At 29.7% G+C, this 17,474-nt stretch overlaps 9 protein-coding genes across 9 annotated transcripts; 4 read left to right on the top strand and 5 right to left on the bottom strand.

The window, feature by feature from the left end:
• Nucleotides 1–12: 12 nt before the first annotated feature.
• On the bottom strand, nt 13–2,637 carry cgd3_2710 (hypothetical protein; the record flags this gene model as incomplete). Its single annotated transcript, XM_626830.1, has 1 exon — nt 13–2,637. The coding sequence occupies one exon, from the start codon at nt 2,635–2,637 to the stop codon at nt 13–15; it is 2,625 nt and encodes an 874-aa protein (XP_626830.1).
• Nucleotides 2,638–2,862: 225 nt separating this feature from the next.
• Nucleotides 2,863–3,580, bottom strand: cgd3_2700 (Trafficking protein particle complex subunit 6B, putative; the record flags this gene model as incomplete). The annotated part of the gene is made up of 3 exons (XM_001388078.1): nt 2,863–3,135; nt 3,178–3,295; nt 3,339–3,580. Coding segments are annotated over 3 exons (633 nt in total), but the record flags the coding sequence as incomplete, so codon positions are not given.
• Nucleotides 3,581–3,645: 65 nt separating this feature from the next.
• Nucleotides 3,646–5,541, top strand: cgd3_2690 (DNAj domain, possible transmembrane domain; the record flags this gene model as incomplete). Its single annotated transcript, XM_626829.1, has 1 exon — nt 3,646–5,541. One exon carries the CDS (start codon nt 3,646–3,648, stop codon nt 5,539–5,541), a length of 1,896 nt encoding a protein of 631 aa, XP_626829.1.
• A 75-nt stretch (nt 5,542–5,616) lies between these two features.
• Nucleotides 5,617–6,228, bottom strand: cgd3_2680 (possible signal peptidase subunit, signal peptide; the record flags this gene model as incomplete). Its single annotated transcript, XM_626828.1, has 1 exon — nt 5,617–6,228. A coding segment is annotated over one exon (612 nt), but the record flags the coding sequence as incomplete, so codon positions are not given.
• Nucleotides 6,229–6,270: 42 nt separating this feature from the next.
• cgd3_2670 (protein with UBC domain, ubiquitin conjugating enzyme E2) lies at nt 6,271–6,770 on the top strand (the record flags this gene model as incomplete). The annotated part of the gene is made up of 2 exons (XM_626827.1): nt 6,271–6,380; nt 6,428–6,770. Coding segments are annotated over 2 exons (453 nt in total), but the record flags the coding sequence as incomplete, so codon positions are not given.
• A 60-nt stretch (nt 6,771–6,830) lies between these two features.
• On the bottom strand, nt 6,831–7,442 carry cgd3_2660 (hypothetical protein; the record flags this gene model as incomplete). The annotated part of the gene is made up of 1 exon (XM_626826.1): nt 6,831–7,442. One exon carries the CDS (start codon nt 7,440–7,442, stop codon nt 6,831–6,833), a length of 612 nt encoding a protein of 203 aa, XP_626826.1.
• A 166-nt stretch (nt 7,443–7,608) lies between these two features.
• Nucleotides 7,609–12,972, top strand: cgd3_2650 (hypothetical protein; the record flags this gene model as incomplete). Its single annotated transcript, XM_626825.1, has 1 exon — nt 7,609–12,972. One exon carries the CDS (start codon nt 7,609–7,611, stop codon nt 12,970–12,972), a length of 5,364 nt encoding a protein of 1,787 aa, XP_626825.1.
• A 29-nt stretch (nt 12,973–13,001) lies between these two features.
• On the bottom strand, nt 13,002–14,312 carry cgd3_2640 (hypothetical protein with conserved domain; the record flags this gene model as incomplete). The annotated part of the gene is made up of 1 exon (XM_626824.1): nt 13,002–14,312. One exon carries the CDS (start codon nt 14,310–14,312, stop codon nt 13,002–13,004), a length of 1,311 nt encoding a protein of 436 aa, XP_626824.1.
• A 400-nt stretch (nt 14,313–14,712) lies between these two features.
• cgd3_2630 (diacylglycerol kinase) lies at nt 14,713–17,472 on the top strand (the record flags this gene model as incomplete). The annotated part of the gene is made up of 1 exon (XM_626823.1): nt 14,713–17,472. One exon carries the CDS (start codon nt 14,713–14,715, stop codon nt 17,470–17,472), a length of 2,760 nt encoding a protein of 919 aa, XP_626823.1.
• Nucleotides 17,473–17,474: the final 2 nt, after the last annotated feature.

Below are 17,474 nucleotides of genomic sequence, written 5' to 3'. Positions count from 1 at the left end.
AAATTATCATAACTAACTATCCTTAATAACATACAAAGAAATATAAATTTCTGAATGATCAGAAGTATTGCTGAAATTGTAGTTCGTATTGTCAGGTATTAGGAACCAGTCTCCAACACCAATGTTGTAAACATTGTTATCACTTATCATTATTTGTAAAGATTTACTATCCGGGGCCATATATACATGCCCTAGTATGTAATTATCTTGACTTTCATCGAGCCCTTTCTCAGTTAGAGGAGGAAGGCATATTTCACAGCAAGTTGCTTGACTAGATATAAAAGAAAGAGCAACACTATATGGTTTACCTGCAGTGTACTCAACATCAGCCCAGCATAGAGTATTTCTGTCAAATACAGATATCATTGAAAATTCTTCATTTGTTTCATAATCTTTAAGAATAACAGCATTAGATTTTTTTTCTTGATCGTTTCCAGAAACACGCTTTACTTTAGACTTGACCTTCTTTGATATATTTGTATTCTCAGCTCTAGGTTTTGATTTGTCGGAACAAACGTCACGGTTACTTTTTTTGTGAAATTCAAGTTCATCAGTATTAGGTTTGCAAGAAGCTGGGTATGTAGAAATATCACTGTTGGGATGGATACTCCCACGCTCATTAGGAAGCATCTTTGGGTTTGCAACCTTGTGTATAGCGGCAATTGTGTAGCCAAGTTCGTTCTTTTCATCTCGATGGTATTCCAGCCTTTCACCCAGGTACCATTTAAGCGGAGCTGTCCTGAGTCTCTTGGGATATCTTCTGGATGAGTTCTCAAAGTTTGAAGGCTCATCAGACAATGGTTTTGTACCTATTCCAGGTGGTGGTTTGACTTGATCTATCGGTATATGATAGTCAATGTGACGCCTTCTATTTATTGTCTTACCTCTAGCGTGTTTTTTTTGGCTGTCAGCTCTGGTCCTTTTGTTTTTTACATTTTTACTTTTTTCAGGCTTATTCTCATTAGAGTGACTATCGTCATTGGTAAATGATTCAATTTCATTTGGTGCTCCATATATATCTCTATTGGATATTTCAGACGAGTTGGGAATCGGATGTGGCACAATTTCATCCAAACTTGAATTTGAAATTGCAGAGGGTAAACACTTTTTTGATGAACTACTCATTACAACAACAGATAGGTCTTGAATGTCAGATTCTCCATATTCGTTGGCTTGCGAAGAGCCAAAAACTGAATTAAATGAAACATCTTGATCATTGGGTTGTGCAGGATCGTCTGGCTCATTTGAGTCAAAATGTTTGAAAGTAAGCTTTCCCGAATCGGAAGGCACTTCTAAGTTCTTCATATTGTCCGTTGTGTAGTTTATGGCCTCCGAGTTGTTTGCTTCACGAGAGTTTATATTACTTGATTTAACCTCATTGCTTGGACTTGAGATGGCTTTTACTGAACTTTTTTCTAAATTAAAGTTAAGTTCTTGTGAATTGATATATCTACTTTTTATCGGACTGCTTGATTCATGCGTGCAATTTTTATTACTATCTGGAGAGTCAAGCATTCCACCTTCAAAAAGAGCAAAATCACCATTGGATGATCTATCTAAAGATTTGTCGATTATTTGAATATGTTGTTGTAAGATATCATTTTGGCTGGCAATATAGCTTCCTAATCTTCGTCTCTTGTTATTCCACCTAAAATTCCCGAAAATCGAGTGGCGATAGTTATTATATAGGGAGTTACTTCTATATCCTGGAGAGAAATTTTTTCTAGATGCGCTTTCTGAGTAATAAGAAGAAAGCGATCTACTCCTTTGATCACTAGCCACACAGTTTGTACTGGGCCGAGCCCTGTGTAACTTTGAGTATTTGTTTCTAAGTATTTCCCCGCGATGCAAAATAAGGTCATCCTCATGAATCGTAGGGTTTTCTGAATAAGAATGATCATACTCATAATTATTACGAAAAAAGGGAGAAGCTTCACGAAGAGATACAGTATAATTCCTCCTTAAATCTTTTGCCCTTGCTGCCAGTTTGTCACCCATGTAAACCGTTCTGTAATCCAAGTTTGCTGATACAACAGGAAGAGGGGACTTTCTATATTGGTCTTTCATATTCAATGGAGTTTGTGATGGCAGTCCTAGTCTTGGCGGCATTGTAATGTGAACGGGATCTGCAGATGAGTAGTTATTACAGCTTCTTGAGATATCGTTCCGGTGACTGCTCCTAAAATTCCTCGTCCTTGATGTCCCTGGTAGGTCAGGTATCAAAAATCCCTCATTGTCATGAACAGCAGTTTTTGCTGATGGAGGGGTGAGTATTGGAGTACCAATTGAAGGTGGCCTTTTATAATTTAGGTTGTTTGTAGGTGTATTTTCATTAGAATTAGTGAGAACAGAGTCAATTGAAACTCTGACTTTTCTTGTACTACTACTCTTTTTACGCGGAGAGGTAACCGGCGTACCTATGGTGGTATTTGGAGTTTCATCATGAAATATTGGAGATGATGATAACGAGCAAGAGTCATCCAAGAACGTTGGAGACAAATAATCATCGTTGGAAGAGTAATATTTTGACCTCCATCTATCAATACTCTTATACGTTCCATCATTCCCTGTAACAAATGTTTCAAATGGCTGCCTCAAAGGCGTAATTGAGTTACTCTTTATTCCAGCTATACGCATTGAAACGTACAATCTTGTGTATCAATGAGTAATTTATTTAAAAAATATATCATTATTTCTCTATTGAATCAAGAAATAATTAATTTGTTAGTATAAATTTTTGTTAACCGCTCGTTGAATGGCGCCACACACCTTCCACATGAAAATGTGGGGCATATGAATTGCAATTAATGTAATATTACACAATATTTTACAAAGAGTAAATTTGAATATTTTCTTACTATTTTACCTTGATGGGGCATATACACGTATTTGAAACGTGCCTAAAACTGAATTAAAATAAAATATACGCGACAATAACTTACAAGAAGGAATCTTGCTGACTTCTGCTGCTACTGAGCACGTAAGCCCTAAATGCTGTAATGCTCCTCTGATAATTCCACATACAATAATGACGTTGATTGCTGGTTCAAATTGCACTTTTCTAGAGTTTGCGCTAATCGAGCTTGGCAGTTTTGAAAGCCATATTAACTCGTTATCTAATATTGCGTAACCACCCTGAAAACGTGTTTCAAAACATTAATTAGAATATTAACTTACTCTTCTGTTTGTCTTGAGCCTATCTGCTTGTTTGAGAAATATGAAGTTCCATAAGTCTTTGCAAATAAATTTAATTATTTCTTTTTGATCATAAATTCTGTGGCGGAATACTGATAATCTAAAGTATGTGTTGCTGCGCAGTGAATAACCGTGTCACTAACCTTTCAACTAATCTAATTCCCAAATAAAATCCAGATTCTTCGAGAGTTGACATAGAAAGTTCTCTTATTAGTGAGTCTTTGCAAACTTGTAATCCACTTATTGACAGTTTTTTAGAGTGTTTTACAGTCTGAAAATTCTTTTCATCTGAAATTAATTCAGATGATTTGTTTATACAATAATTTAAATACTCATATCTTAAAAAAGTTAAAAGGGAAAGCGATATTTGATTATTTTCCTCCATTTTTGAAAATAAATTATCTTGCGGTATTAGTATTTATCGTCTTGTGAAAGTTTTTTTTTTCAAAAATGGGTAAAAAAAAAAGCAGCAATAAGCAAGAATTAAATTCTGTACTGCAGAGAAATGCTAATTTTGGGAACACTAATGGCACCACAGAGAATAACTTGAAAAAGTTTCAATCATCACAAAATTCTTTACTGAGTTACCTTCAAAGTTTCAAATGGGCGGAACTTAAGGAGACAATAATAAATCTATCTATATTATTGTTAATTCTTTGTATTTTGATCTCCACAATTATTTTAAGAGCAGGGGAAGAATTTTACAGCATTAGTGGGAAGCTAAACAAAAATGAAAACCAAAAGAATTACTACGAAGTTTTGGGGGTAACAAAGAAATCATCTAACTTAGAAATCAGAAAGGCATTCAGAAAGCTTAGCTTGGTATGGCATCCTGACAAAAATCCAGATTGTGAACCGTGCTTGGAGAAGTTTAGAGATATTTCGAAAGCATATGAAATACTGGGTGATAATGAAAAAAGACAAGTTTACGATACTACTCAAGGCGGTGAGATTGAGATAATTCCTTCAGCTGCAGTTACCTTAACATCCGATAACTTTGACAACTTGGTAATGCTTCAGAAAACTAATTCATGGGTTATACAGGTTTATACGGATCATGATGAACTTTGTCACCATTTTTCTTCTATTTGGGAGGAATCTATTGAAGAAATGGGGAAATATTACAAATTTGGAAGAATTCACGCCAAAAAAGAAAATTCATTACTTAAAAAACTACCATTAAGCGTAAAGGTATTTCCTGCAATTTTTATTATCACAAGTGGATACCAATACGAAATGTATTCCAAAATTTATGATCCAAGTTTAGAATCTTTCTTGGAATTTCTCTCCAACTCTTTTCCGATGACTTTGGGTCTATTAAATTCAGAGAAATCGTTAACTGGATGGTTAAAAAAGAATAATTTGTATAGGCCAAAAATATTAATTCTTTCTAACAAACCTTCACCAACATTATTAATTCGTTCATTTGCATTAAGATGGAGCTCAACTTTCGAGTTAGCATATTATCAAAATAACAAAAAAAATAGCATACTTTATAAATGGGGAATAGAATATGATAAACCATACTTAATTGCGCTTCCGCACATATTTAAGGATTCAGACTTAACTCCAGAGATTATCATTCCACTTGGGGGCTTTTCAAATGAAGATGTTTTGCAAACCAGGCAAATAGATGATCAATTATTTAACTTTATCAATAGGCCCACCTCCTTAGTACAGAAACTAGAACAGTCGCTGCTTTATACGCAACAGATTTATGTACCTTTTATTGATAGCAGTAATGCTAAGAATCTATGCGAGTCTAACAGTTTAAATAGAATAATTTGTTTAGTTATTATACATGATAGATTAGATGGAATGGCTCAAAATCAAGAAATTGTTAGAGCGCTAGATATTTCTCGTCAAAAATATATCAATATTAGAAGGAATTCTGGAAATGCAAGTAATATGATTGATAGTGAGGCCGACGAAGATATTGGAGAATTATTTATCCAGCCTGTTCAAGTTGCTCTATTGAGCAAAGTTAGGGGAATTCCTAGCATGTCTAAGATTAAAGGCTTTTTGGAGCTTTCACGCAACGTAGCTGCTTCAGAATTTTTACTGATAGATTTTGACGGTGATAGGTTTTCTATTCTCAAAACATTAACCAACGTTTATCAAAAAGTTTTTGAAGAGGAAATTTACTGGAGTAGACTACCTCAAATTTGTTCAAATTATAACAACGATAACCTATACAAGAATTGCCTTTTTAATAGTTCTGATGAGCCTTCTTTCTTCCAGTTAGTTTCCCCAGTACTAAAATTGAAAAATATGTTCTATATTTTTATTTTATCAGCTTCAATCTATTTTTTCAAGAAAGAAATCAAAGTATTTACTAAAAAATAACCACTTAATAGCCTAGGAAATTATTGATAAGTTTTGTAATTTAGAAGTAATATTGACTATTTATTGTTAATACAATCATTTATATTGAAAATAATTCACTGGCAATTTTTTTTCAGTCGACACTTTTAAATGGTGATATTTAATGCTACCCACAATTGGCATGTAGCAGAATGCGATATTAAGATTTATACTTTTGCTTCTAAGGTTTCTCCCGATATCCCTAATTGGATATTTATTTATCACTCCTTTCATTGAAAAACTTGTTTTGTTTTTTTTTTTTGAAAAAATATCATCCCAAACTGTTACGTAATTATTTTGGTGTTTATTTTTATAGCTTACATATATAAATGTGAAGATTTGGTTTGTATTCCAGTTCAGAGAATTAGAAAGGTTTGTATTAATGTTGAGCGCAATATTTGCTTGATCATTCCTTAAGTATGGGCTAATTCCTAAGTCAAGTATGGAGTGTAATTCAGTATCTCCTATTGGGAGTTCTTTGTAAATAAATGAAGATGCAAAGTTCCCAACTGCACAGCATGCCAAAGAAATTACAAATGAGCAAAAGATAATATTTATTCTTGAAAAGAGTGAATCCATTTTTATGAAAATATGAAAACTGTTACAGAGCCGCGGAATTATTAGTAATAAATTTGTGATAAAATATGTCTTTTCAAGCCGTAGGTTTATTTATTATATTTAATTAACTATTTTTCACTTTATACTTGATAGAAACGTAGGCTTCTAAGAGACTTCGCAAAACTTTCAAATAATCCACCGCATGGTATCTGCGGAACACCTATTGACGATGAGATGTTACATTGGGATGCGGTAATTTTTGGGTTAGTTTCTCAACTTTAGATATTTTATCATGAATTAATTATTATAGACCTGAGGGAACAGTATGGGAAGGTGGAATATTCAAACTTGATATTAGATTTACTGAAGAATACCCCAATAAAGCTCCTAAGATAAGATTCGTGACAAGAGTTTTCCATCCGAATATATATAACAATGGAAATATATGCCTAGATATTTTGCAACAGCACTGGAGCCCTGTTCTTGATGTATGCTCGATTCTTACCTGTATTCAATCCTTATTAAATGACCCGAACCCTAATTCTCCTGCAAATGCAGAAGCTGCACAACTTTATATTGAGAACAAATTAGAATACTATAAAATGGTACAGAAATGCGTAAAGGAATCTCAAGAAGAAATAAATAACAAGTAGCTAATGCAAACAAATTTAATAGAATTATTAATGCTTATAAACACGTAATAATCACTAATATTATTCAAATGTTAGTTGCTTAATTATAGGTACCTGCGTAATTTGGTTTGCAATTCCACTAAGGACCCCCTTAAGTAGTCCACGTTTGATTTCATGAATCTGGCTGATCTTTTCAATTATTCTATCGAGATCTTTGTAAATCAAGCTGAATTTGTTTACTGTTTTTTTAGCTTTACTAAGCAGCGGAAGAAGTTGAATTCCCTGAGATTCTATAAGAGATATCTCTTCATTAAAGTATGGGAATATGGTGTAGATAATAGTAGTGTATAGAAATATGACTTCTGTTAGATTTGGAATAGAAGTATTATTTAATGAGTTAGACTCATTAGGCAAGATAGTTTGTATCTCTATTAAATCAGTAAGTTTTGCCAAAATTATTATAATTGAGTTGAATGCATCTCTGAAATCATTTAATATAATTTTGTTCAATGAATTAGAAAGCTGTTCCTTTGAAATTTGCGTTGATTTTGAAACTGATAAAAAAAATAACTCTGGCATTTTCCAAAACAGCAAAGACCAAAAAATCTCACCCGAAATCTCGTGTTCCTCTGATAAAATCTGTTTTGCTAAGTCTAGATTGCTTGTTTGAATTATTTCAGTATGAACAACCATACTTATAATTGTTCTTAGTGCCTCTAGGAATTTATTGGTAAATTGTCAAACTTAGTTGGCGGTAAAAGCGATAATTATATATTATTTCCGACGATTCGAATTGCATTATGCGGTTTAATGCTTTCTCAAATACCCCCACTATTGAACTCAATTAAATCAATATAAAATGTTGGAGGTTGCATTGATAGCTGCAGCAGAATGTCGAATTGATGACTTAACCTTACTATTTAATGACCCGGAACTTAGAATATATTGGAAATTAATCCTAAACTCTATTCCAGAAACACTTCATATCGATCAATATAAGCATATAATACCTAAGCCAACAAATGTACAAATTGGAGATAGTTATGAAGACAACCATTTATTTAGTAATGAACAGAATACATTCCATGACTCTATTGAAAGCATATCTCAATGGTCTATTGAACGCTGCTTTCATATAGTAAAAAATACATTAAATATTAGTGATTTTGCATTGCCATTTTTAACATTTATAATCGAGCACTTAGGTTTTGAAATCGCAGATCAAAGTATTTTGCTAAATAATTTACAAGAAAAACATTTGATTTTTCATTTCGACTCTATAATAGTGCTTTATTCTTTCTATTCTATATTGGAGCAATATTGCATTGCCTTTGAAAGAAATATAAAATTTTGTAAGAAAATATTGGACCCTATAAAGTTTATTATCAATTCACCTATAAATAGATTCAAGTTGGTAATAGAACAGTTTTCAGATTCTTCATATTCAGAACTCAGTAAGCTATTTTCAAGTTTATTTGGAAGCTATTATTGTATTTCTTATTTAAATTCTCTTTATGATAAGCAATTAAATAAAGATGGCTTTGAATCTACAAAGATATTAAGATGCCAACCTTTGGTTCAAAAGTACTGCTATTCAGGATATTTTCAGCAATTTTATTATAAAGATGCTAACTTTATTTACAAATGTGAGAATAATTTAACAAGTTCTTTATATTCGAATGCGCATGTTCCTTTAGAAGAGTCAGTAATAAATTATTTATTTGATGAGAAGGATAATATTACGATCGATTTATTTTGTAAAATATCTAAAATACTCGTCAAAAATAGTAAACTAACTAACAATTTAACGAACAGATTCATTGCATGTCCAATCAGAGTAATTCAATTTATTTTGTTATGCATTAATGGTAGGGATTCGCCATTGTTAAATGTAAATGCATTAGAGATACAAGAATATATAGACGAAGTTTATGAATGTACCCCTAAGAGCTCAATAATAATTAAATACCTTAAAAAGGATCTAACTATTCAGAAGTTAAATTCATCAATTTTGAAAATTGATAATAGTCTCATACCATCTGATTATATTTGCTGTCCCTTTTGCAAAAATGTTTCAGTTTTATATCAAGGCCCACAATCTATTCAAAGCTTTAGAAACTGGCTAAATAATATATTTTTTTCCATTGAGTCTATTGAAAAACATCAGTTATTTATTGATTTATATAGAGAGATTCCAATAAGCGTTATTCATGAAATTACAATTTATGATATATTTAAGGTTTTGTACAATCCAATAAATGCTGAATGTTTCCTGATCAACTTAATTAGCAAACTTCCAAGATTTTATACAACTGATTTATTAAATACAGTAATATCAATATATAATTTAATAACCGATTCAATAAGGCTTCCAAATTACCCTTTAGGAAGTTTACTCGGTTTAATTTTTTATTTATTAGAGAAATTGTTGATCGTAGAAAACCTAAATATCGAAATATCTACTGGAGATATAGTGAAGCAAATTAAGCAATATATCACATCCACGAATGAATGTGAGTTTATGGATCTTTTTTTACAATTATTCAATCGTATCTACGAGTATTTGGAACCACCTCTGTATAATTTTACAATATTTATAAATAAATTGAACAAAGAAATTGTATTAAATAATGAAACTATGGATTTTAAATTTAAACTAATATGCGAACATATTTTCATTTCTAATATAATTAATGAGTTGGTTAAATATTCTCCCAATGAAACGGAAATTTACCCAATATTTAGAGCCTGTTCAAAAATTGAGTTTGAAAAGCTATGTCCAAACTTGTGTAATAATTTTGAATTCAGTTATTACCATCCAAATTCAATTATTTTTGAAAATAACAAGGAAAAAATACTTATGGATATATTTCTTTCTAATCCTTCTTTAGCAATTATCAATAAGCACTCTTTAATTTTGGATAAACTTAAATTTATAATCAAAAAATTTGTATGCATAAATGAGGATCATCTTATTTGGAAGAGCATAATTAAACTCCAAATAACAACTCTAATAATTTATGGGTCGCAAAATCTCGCAATTGAAATTTTATTCAACTCTGTTTCAAACAAAGAATATATTGACGAAGAAACAATTAAAATATCATTTTACTTAATAAAAAATAGTAAATTCTTGAACGGAATATCTACTGAAAATAGTTCCTTGCTAAATATCATTGAAAAAACACTATTGTCCAACTCTCCATTACATTTTTTAAGTTTTTTATTGAATTATAAAAGCACTCCAATATATGATAAGAATATAATCTTTAATGAAGAAAAGATTCAAAGCAATCTAGAAAAGTGTTTTTCAAGCAGTTATTATTACACTGTTAAAGATTCAAACTACGAAAATACAATATTTGACTTGTTTTTCAATAATCAATTTATTAAATCAGATCTGAGATATCCTGATTTAGTTTTCAATAATTTCAATAAATACGATTTACTTATTTATTGTTCAGCTGACTTGCTTTTTAATAATGGATATAAATCTAAATTAATTATTAATTCTGCGAATGTTAATCAAAGAACCAAAATTTTGATTTGCTTATCATTAATTTCTATTTTATCTATAAAAAATTTGCTACCTAGAAGTTTAAGTTCAATCAAATCTTTATTATCAATTGTTTCAACAATCCGCAGCTATATTCAAATTATTCATAAAGTCCGAGCTCTTGTTTCAACAAAAGTTAATATTTCGAAGTTACTTGAATATGAAGAGAAGGTTCCAATTTACTTAATTAAATTTAATTCTGATTTTTCATTAAAAAGGTGGAAAATGTTTTTAGATATTTTACCATTTAGTGATATTTTACCATTATTGCATATGATTGAGCGGATTTATATTCGAAACAATTCTTGCAAAAAAACCAACTTAATTTCATATCTAGAAATTTACTACTTAACGGAAAATTTAATAACTAACTACGAATACAAGATACCGGTTATAAGTGAACATCACATTAAAGTTTTTTTAAATCATCCAATGTATTGTTATAAAGCACTATTATATATTTACACTCAAAGTTTAGAACAAGAAAGTATAAGACATGTGGCTGTAATAATACATCTGCTTGTTCTTAAATTTCTAACTATTAAGTTTGATCAAGCAAAAATAAATGATATTCATTTACTGGTGAAAAATGATCAATTTAGAAAATTTACAAAACTATTTAAGCTTTTTCCAAAATATAAAGCTTTATTAATTAAACAAATAATTGCTAAAGAAAAAAGTATAACCAACCTATTAAATTTTTCAAAGATATGGAACAACTATTGGTTAGTATTAAAATTCCTGAAATCCATTAATCAGAATTTAATATCAATATTTTCTTTTGAGCTATTATATTACATTTTTTTGAAGAATGAAAGATTTCCGGTTAAAACATATAAAAACCTAATTTTATCTGATGGTAGTTGTATTTCCCATATTTTAAATGATTTACTGAAAAATTTATCGAAAGATGCAGATTTGACTATTAAATTTGTTGAAAAATTACAAAATAATAAACATAAATTGGATATTATCACACTAATTATTAATCATTTATCTAAAGATAGCCAATACGATGAACAAAAAAAATTATTTGTGTATTTGAATAATTCATTACTAACAACAAAAATTATACTGTATTTGCCTAATTTTGAAAATAAAATTGGACTTCAAATTGTTACATATAACCAAATTCTTAAATTGATTTTAGATTTGTTTATGGATTCAAATTATTACAGTATTAATATCCTAATTTTTAATATTTTAAGGCCACTTAAAATCAACTTTTTTGAGCTTTTAATTGAGGCGATTATGTTATACTTAAATCAAGTAATTGAATCTTGTAACAATACCTCTACGGAGTTTTTTGATTTTATTAAATTAATATTTAAAAAGGAAAATTCGAGTTTATTTTCCAATGTTGACGGTAATTTCTGTGATTTTTTATACAAGATATATAATGGTATTTTGTACAATATGGAAAGCATCCATTTTTCAGTAATATTTTCAATTGAATTAGTATCTAGAAAGCTATTTAATGTTACACTACTAAATAACCTAACTAACAAAGTGATCGCAAATATCAATAGTTTGACAGCTAAAATGAATATCGATAATAATTTCTCTAGCCTTTACGAATGCTTGAATGGAATTTCTAAATTGGCATTTGATCAATACTGTTCAAAAAAACTGAATCATATTATTTGTGACATTCTTTATCTGCTATTACAATATACCTATGTATTAGATAGAGTTAAAATTTCAGTATTTGATGAAAACATGCAAATTAGGGATTCTGATAATGATAAACCATTACTCGAGTGCACTATTTCACATAAAAAAATTATTTCTGAATTTGCATTGAATATGCTATCTTTCATTTTAAGTATCTCAGATGAGCGACAATTTCTCAAATACTGGTTTGTTTTTGGTGAAACATTGATAGAATTTAATGATAAAGTAATATTCTTTGATCTTAATAAAAAGAAGTTATTTATTGGCTTGAATTCGTCATTCAAAAAGCATATATTAAATAGTATTACATCTGTGCGTATGAAAGAGATTTTGGCAAGCAAATACTATAAGCCTTCTTCTTATACTACTCTTGAACTAATTTGCTGTCTCAACATTATTTTAAACTCCGCTTCCTATTTATTTTTGGGAACTCGACTATTTTCAAATTTAATCTTTCCAATATTAATGAATACTAAAAGAGAAAAAGATAATTCTTCTATTCATATTGGAAAACGTATATGTAATGTATTAAATATTAGGTATTATGATACTGAAGAATTGACGATTATTGGAGTATTCCTCAGGACATTGTTGATATATAAAAAGAAACTAATTAACTACTTAATTCCTCAGCTTTTTGCTTTAAAATCGCAGAATATTGTTTCTGAAATGGTTGCTTCAGAAAGCCATATTTTAAGGTATTCTCATATTTCTAGTAAATACACTTATAAAATTCTTTCAAAAATGTTTGACAAATTCTATTATACCAATTTCGATTCTATTAGATTGGAAATTGAAAATGAAATTTCTAGTGATAACATGCAAAATTATCTTAATTCAGCAAACGGAAATATATTAGATTCCGGTGATATGAATTTTTTTTCCGAGAATATGTATCAAAGATTGTTAACAAAGTTCTATACATTCTTATTTGGTAGAAAACACCATTTTTTGGAGTTTAAATTGGTTGAGGGGAAAATTAATATTATTTAGAAGCTATCAAGAATAAAGTTACTATAAGGCTACTCTAAAATTTTAATAAATGCTATCTTTTGCGAAGTAAAAATTTTTCTAACTAATCTTCTTTTTTTAACTTCAAATATATAAATATATCGCCCTGGGCCACCAATTGCAAGGAATATGCTCTCCTTATGTTCTTTATCGCTTAATTTAAAGCTGTTCATTGTAGTAATTCCTCCCATTATACCCTTAAAATTCCCTAATGCTGAAATTTCTATTTTATGGTTACTTTTAATATTATTTAACTTATTTTTTTTAAATTTGTCAGTAGAAATTTTAAATGAGACATATTCTCTAATTAATGGAAGTATTTTTTTTTTATTTAACGCAGAATCACGGCTTTCTGAACGAAAACTCGATCTTTTGTAAATATCTACTTGCGTATCCGTAATTTTTAAAAGTAATACAGAGCCTTTATTATTTCCAATAGCAACTACTGATCCATATGAATTTCTATTTGATTTTAACTTTGCCCAGTTTTTAATAATTTCTAGCTCTGTTATTGATGATTTTTCTTCCCAAATTTCATAATTAATAATTGGTCGTCTCTGTAATTGAGGAGCGTAGAGACGAACTTCACCATACCCTGTACCGCATAATAATATTTCTGGATTTTCCTGTAAAAACGCTAATTTCGTAACATCAATTGGCATTCTATTCTTAAGCATTTTAAGTTGTATATTCTTTGAACTCCAAGTTAACTTCATACTCTCTAAATTCATCATCTTAATATCTGACTCGTAACCACCAAATGCAATTGAATTTTTTGTTTTATTATATGCAACACATTTTAGATCATTACATGGGAGATCAAATGTTTCAATAATCAAATCAGGATTAGTTAGACAAGCGTTTTCATTACAAACATTGAAGTTAATTGTTGATTGAAAATATGGATTCTCTTTATTAATTTGTGGCAGCCTAAATAAGTATAATTTTCTAGACTCAGTTACTACTATAATTACTTTATTTCCTTTTTCTGACTCATTTGGATAATTAAAAGTTATATCTTTTATAAAAATTACCTTGCCATTGACCAAAAATGTAATTTTTGGAATATCTGATTGACTTTTAAGTGGAATTGAAATTACATTTATTGTACCATCAGAATAACCAATGAACATATCATCCTTTGGTTGACTTTCTTCATTCGAATTAAGCTTTTTTTCTGCATAAATATATGTAATTTTTTTCATAGACTCATTTGAGTATTCGACTATTGAATCGATAAACGAACAATCTGAATTAAGAAACTTGGTAGTTTTATATTCTTTAATCGTACCAAAATTATCGCTTGAATATAAATATTTCATTTTTTCTATAAATTATTTAAATGATATTTTTCAAAAGTCATAAATGACAATAAGGCGCCATACAACAACAAGATCCAAAATTAATATGTTTCATTAATTGCAAAAACAATACAATAACCCGATAATAATTAATTAATAGTATAATGGAAATTAGCAAAATTATAGGCTATTATTCATTACAGTGCTTTATTATATTTAGTCAATATCTAAATTTTGTTTAGTATTCCTAAATTTTTAATGCAAGTTTGAAAAAATTCTGTACCGCTCCACAGTCATACACCGCACATCTCCAGTTGAATTATAAAATTTGCACAATATGAAAGCTAAGAGATTTACTTTCTTTAACTAGCTTAGCTTAATATTATTATTTGGATCAAATATCATTTTTTTGTTCAAAATAATGATAGCCTACTCAAAATATGAAACTTACTTTTCACTTGTAATTGAAATTATAAATAAATTTATTCCATTCCGCGAAGCATCAAATGTAATAAAAATCGCACTAAACATCATAAAAAGACATATATCTGCATTAAAAGCAGGCCATTGGTATTTTCTCATATTTACTACATTAATTGCTTCAATTGTAACAATAGCTATATTATATTATTTACAAAAGAACAATAGTAATAACAGTATTTTGAGGCACATTAAATTGAGACATAATTGGGTTTTATATGAAACTCCTGAATATCCTAAGTATTGTACGAAGTGTTCTGGAATTATAAAAAAACGCTTTTTATTAATGAGAAACTATGAAGGTTGGCAGTGCTTGATTTGTAAGCGGATTTCGCATATGCACTGTATAATGCAGTCAGACTCAGAATATTGCAAGGATGAATGTTCATCGAATTATTTTATTAAAAGTGGCTCACTTATCCAATTTAAGAATAAAACATTTTTAAATAATGATGAATCGAATAATTTAGATGGCTTAATTCCTCAACAAAAAATTCATTGCCATGTATTAATGAAAGGCAATTTACACTCTGGAGCTATTTGTTCAATTTGTCTAACTGTCTGTTTCTCTCCATTCGGCTTATACGGACAAAAGTGCATTTGGTGTAACCGAACATACCATGATGAATGCGCTGAGAATAACAAAATTACTCAGAAGCAGTGCGACTTTGGAACGCTCAAGTATATTATTTTACCTCCAAACTCTTTTGTATTTGAACTCCATAGCTTAGAAAAGAGTGGCAACTCAACACTAAGTACTAACTTCTCTACTTTAAAGAATGAGGAAAAAAATATTTTCAATCCAAATAGTTTAATTAATGTTTCAGCAAATAATTTGGATACTAATCCCACCGATGTTATTAAAACTAACTTAACATCTTCTCCAAGTAAAAGAAGTATTTCTCATTATATACAGATGTTCCATAAATCTAATTTAATTAAAAAAAAATTAAAGTTTTTTGATGACTTTTTATATACTAATTCAGGAAAGCCTTTACTTGTATTTGTAAACACAAAGTCAGGCGGACACCTTGGACAAGGATTAATAAAAAATCTACATATTTATTTAAATCCAATTCAAGTAGTTGATATTCAAAGCTCAAAAGGCCCAGATGAAGCATTATATTTATTCAAGCATCTTGCAAAAATGAAAAAATTGATGATTCTTATATGTGGAGGGGACGGAACAGTAAGATGGGTAATAGATAGATGCAGAGAAATTTATGGAGTAAATTCAAATAGTCTCCCTCCTATTGCAGTCCTTCCATTAGGGACTGGAAATGATCTCAGCAGAACATTGGGATGGGATGTTACGTTTAACGGTGACATTCTGAACTTTTTAAAAAGAATATGCACTTCGAATATTAAGCAAATGGATATTTGGAAATGTACTGCATGGGATTTAAAAAATGGAGATTCTAATAATACTCATGATAATCACAATATGTTGTTCTCATCTACATTTATCAACTATTTAGATATTGGTATTGCTGCGCGAATTGCATTAAAGTTCCATAACTTAAGAGAAGCATATCCTCAACACTTCAAAAGCAGGCTTGGAAACCAACTAGTTTATGGTGAAGTAGGATTTAGAGATTTCTTTAACAAAAGCATTCAATTAGATGGTTTAAAAATACTTTGTGATGGAAAGGAGGTTTCTATTTCAAATCAAGTAGGAGGGTCTTTTTCAAGCAAAAGCGAAGAGTCCATAAACTTACTAGGAAACAGATCAATAAATGACGATTATTTTCAAGGATATCATCATTTAATGAATATTTATAATTTTATTATTAAAAAATATATTAATTGGTTCTTAATTCCAGCTGCAGACATTTTTGGGCTTGGGAACTCCATTAAAAATAAAGTAAATAATAAATCTATCACTGAAATTCATAATAATTTTAATTCAAGAGAAAATAGGCTTGAAGGCCTCATTATTTGTAATATTCCTAGTTTTTCAGGCGGAGTAAATCTTTGGAAAATTTCAAATCAATTTTTTAAAAAACCACGCAAAAATAGAGATACCAATACAATTAGAAGGACTACCACTTTAACTAGCAGAAAAATGGGGAAAGGCTTGTCAGATAGATCAATGTCATTTTCAATAGATAATTTCAAGAATTCTGGATACTTATCTTGCTCGAATTCAGAATTTTCAGAATGCGATGAAACAGATAATACTCGATTAGAATTGAGAGAAGGAAGGAAGAGATCGACTAATTTACTCAAATCATGGTTTTCTAAAGCCTTTAAACAAGGGTTATCTTTGTCCCCCAAATTAAATAACTTAGAAATAAATGATGAGCCCACTAAGTTTGGAATTAATAAGTTCCAGTTGCAAAAGATTGATGATGGGCTAATAGAAGTTGTAGGTATTAGATCTCTTTTTCATTTAACCCAACTACAAGTTGGGCTCACAGAGCCAATTAAGTTGTGCCAAGGTAGCCATATAGTCGTATATATTCCTAGACAACTCCCTTTTCAAGTTGACGGAGAGCCTAGAATAATAAACAAATGCAAACTCATAATTGAACAATCTGGGAAAATTCCAGTTATTTGTTCGGAGAAAATTGAAAATACAGTATCGCTCTCAGTTCAAAATGCTTTAGAGCAAGCTGTTCAAAAAAAAATTATTAATACTAGTCAAAGAGCATGGATAACGGAACATATTATTCAAGAAAATAAATTATTAATTTCTTAGCT

The sequence above is a fragment of the Cryptosporidium parvum genome, chromosome 3 (assembly GCF_000165345.1).
Source record: "Cryptosporidium parvum Iowa II chromosome 3, whole genome shotgun sequence".
Lineage (NCBI taxonomy): Eukaryota > Apicomplexa > Conoidasida > Eucoccidiorida > Cryptosporidiidae > Cryptosporidium > Cryptosporidium parvum.
This window is presented reverse-complemented; position numbering and strand designations above follow the sequence as displayed.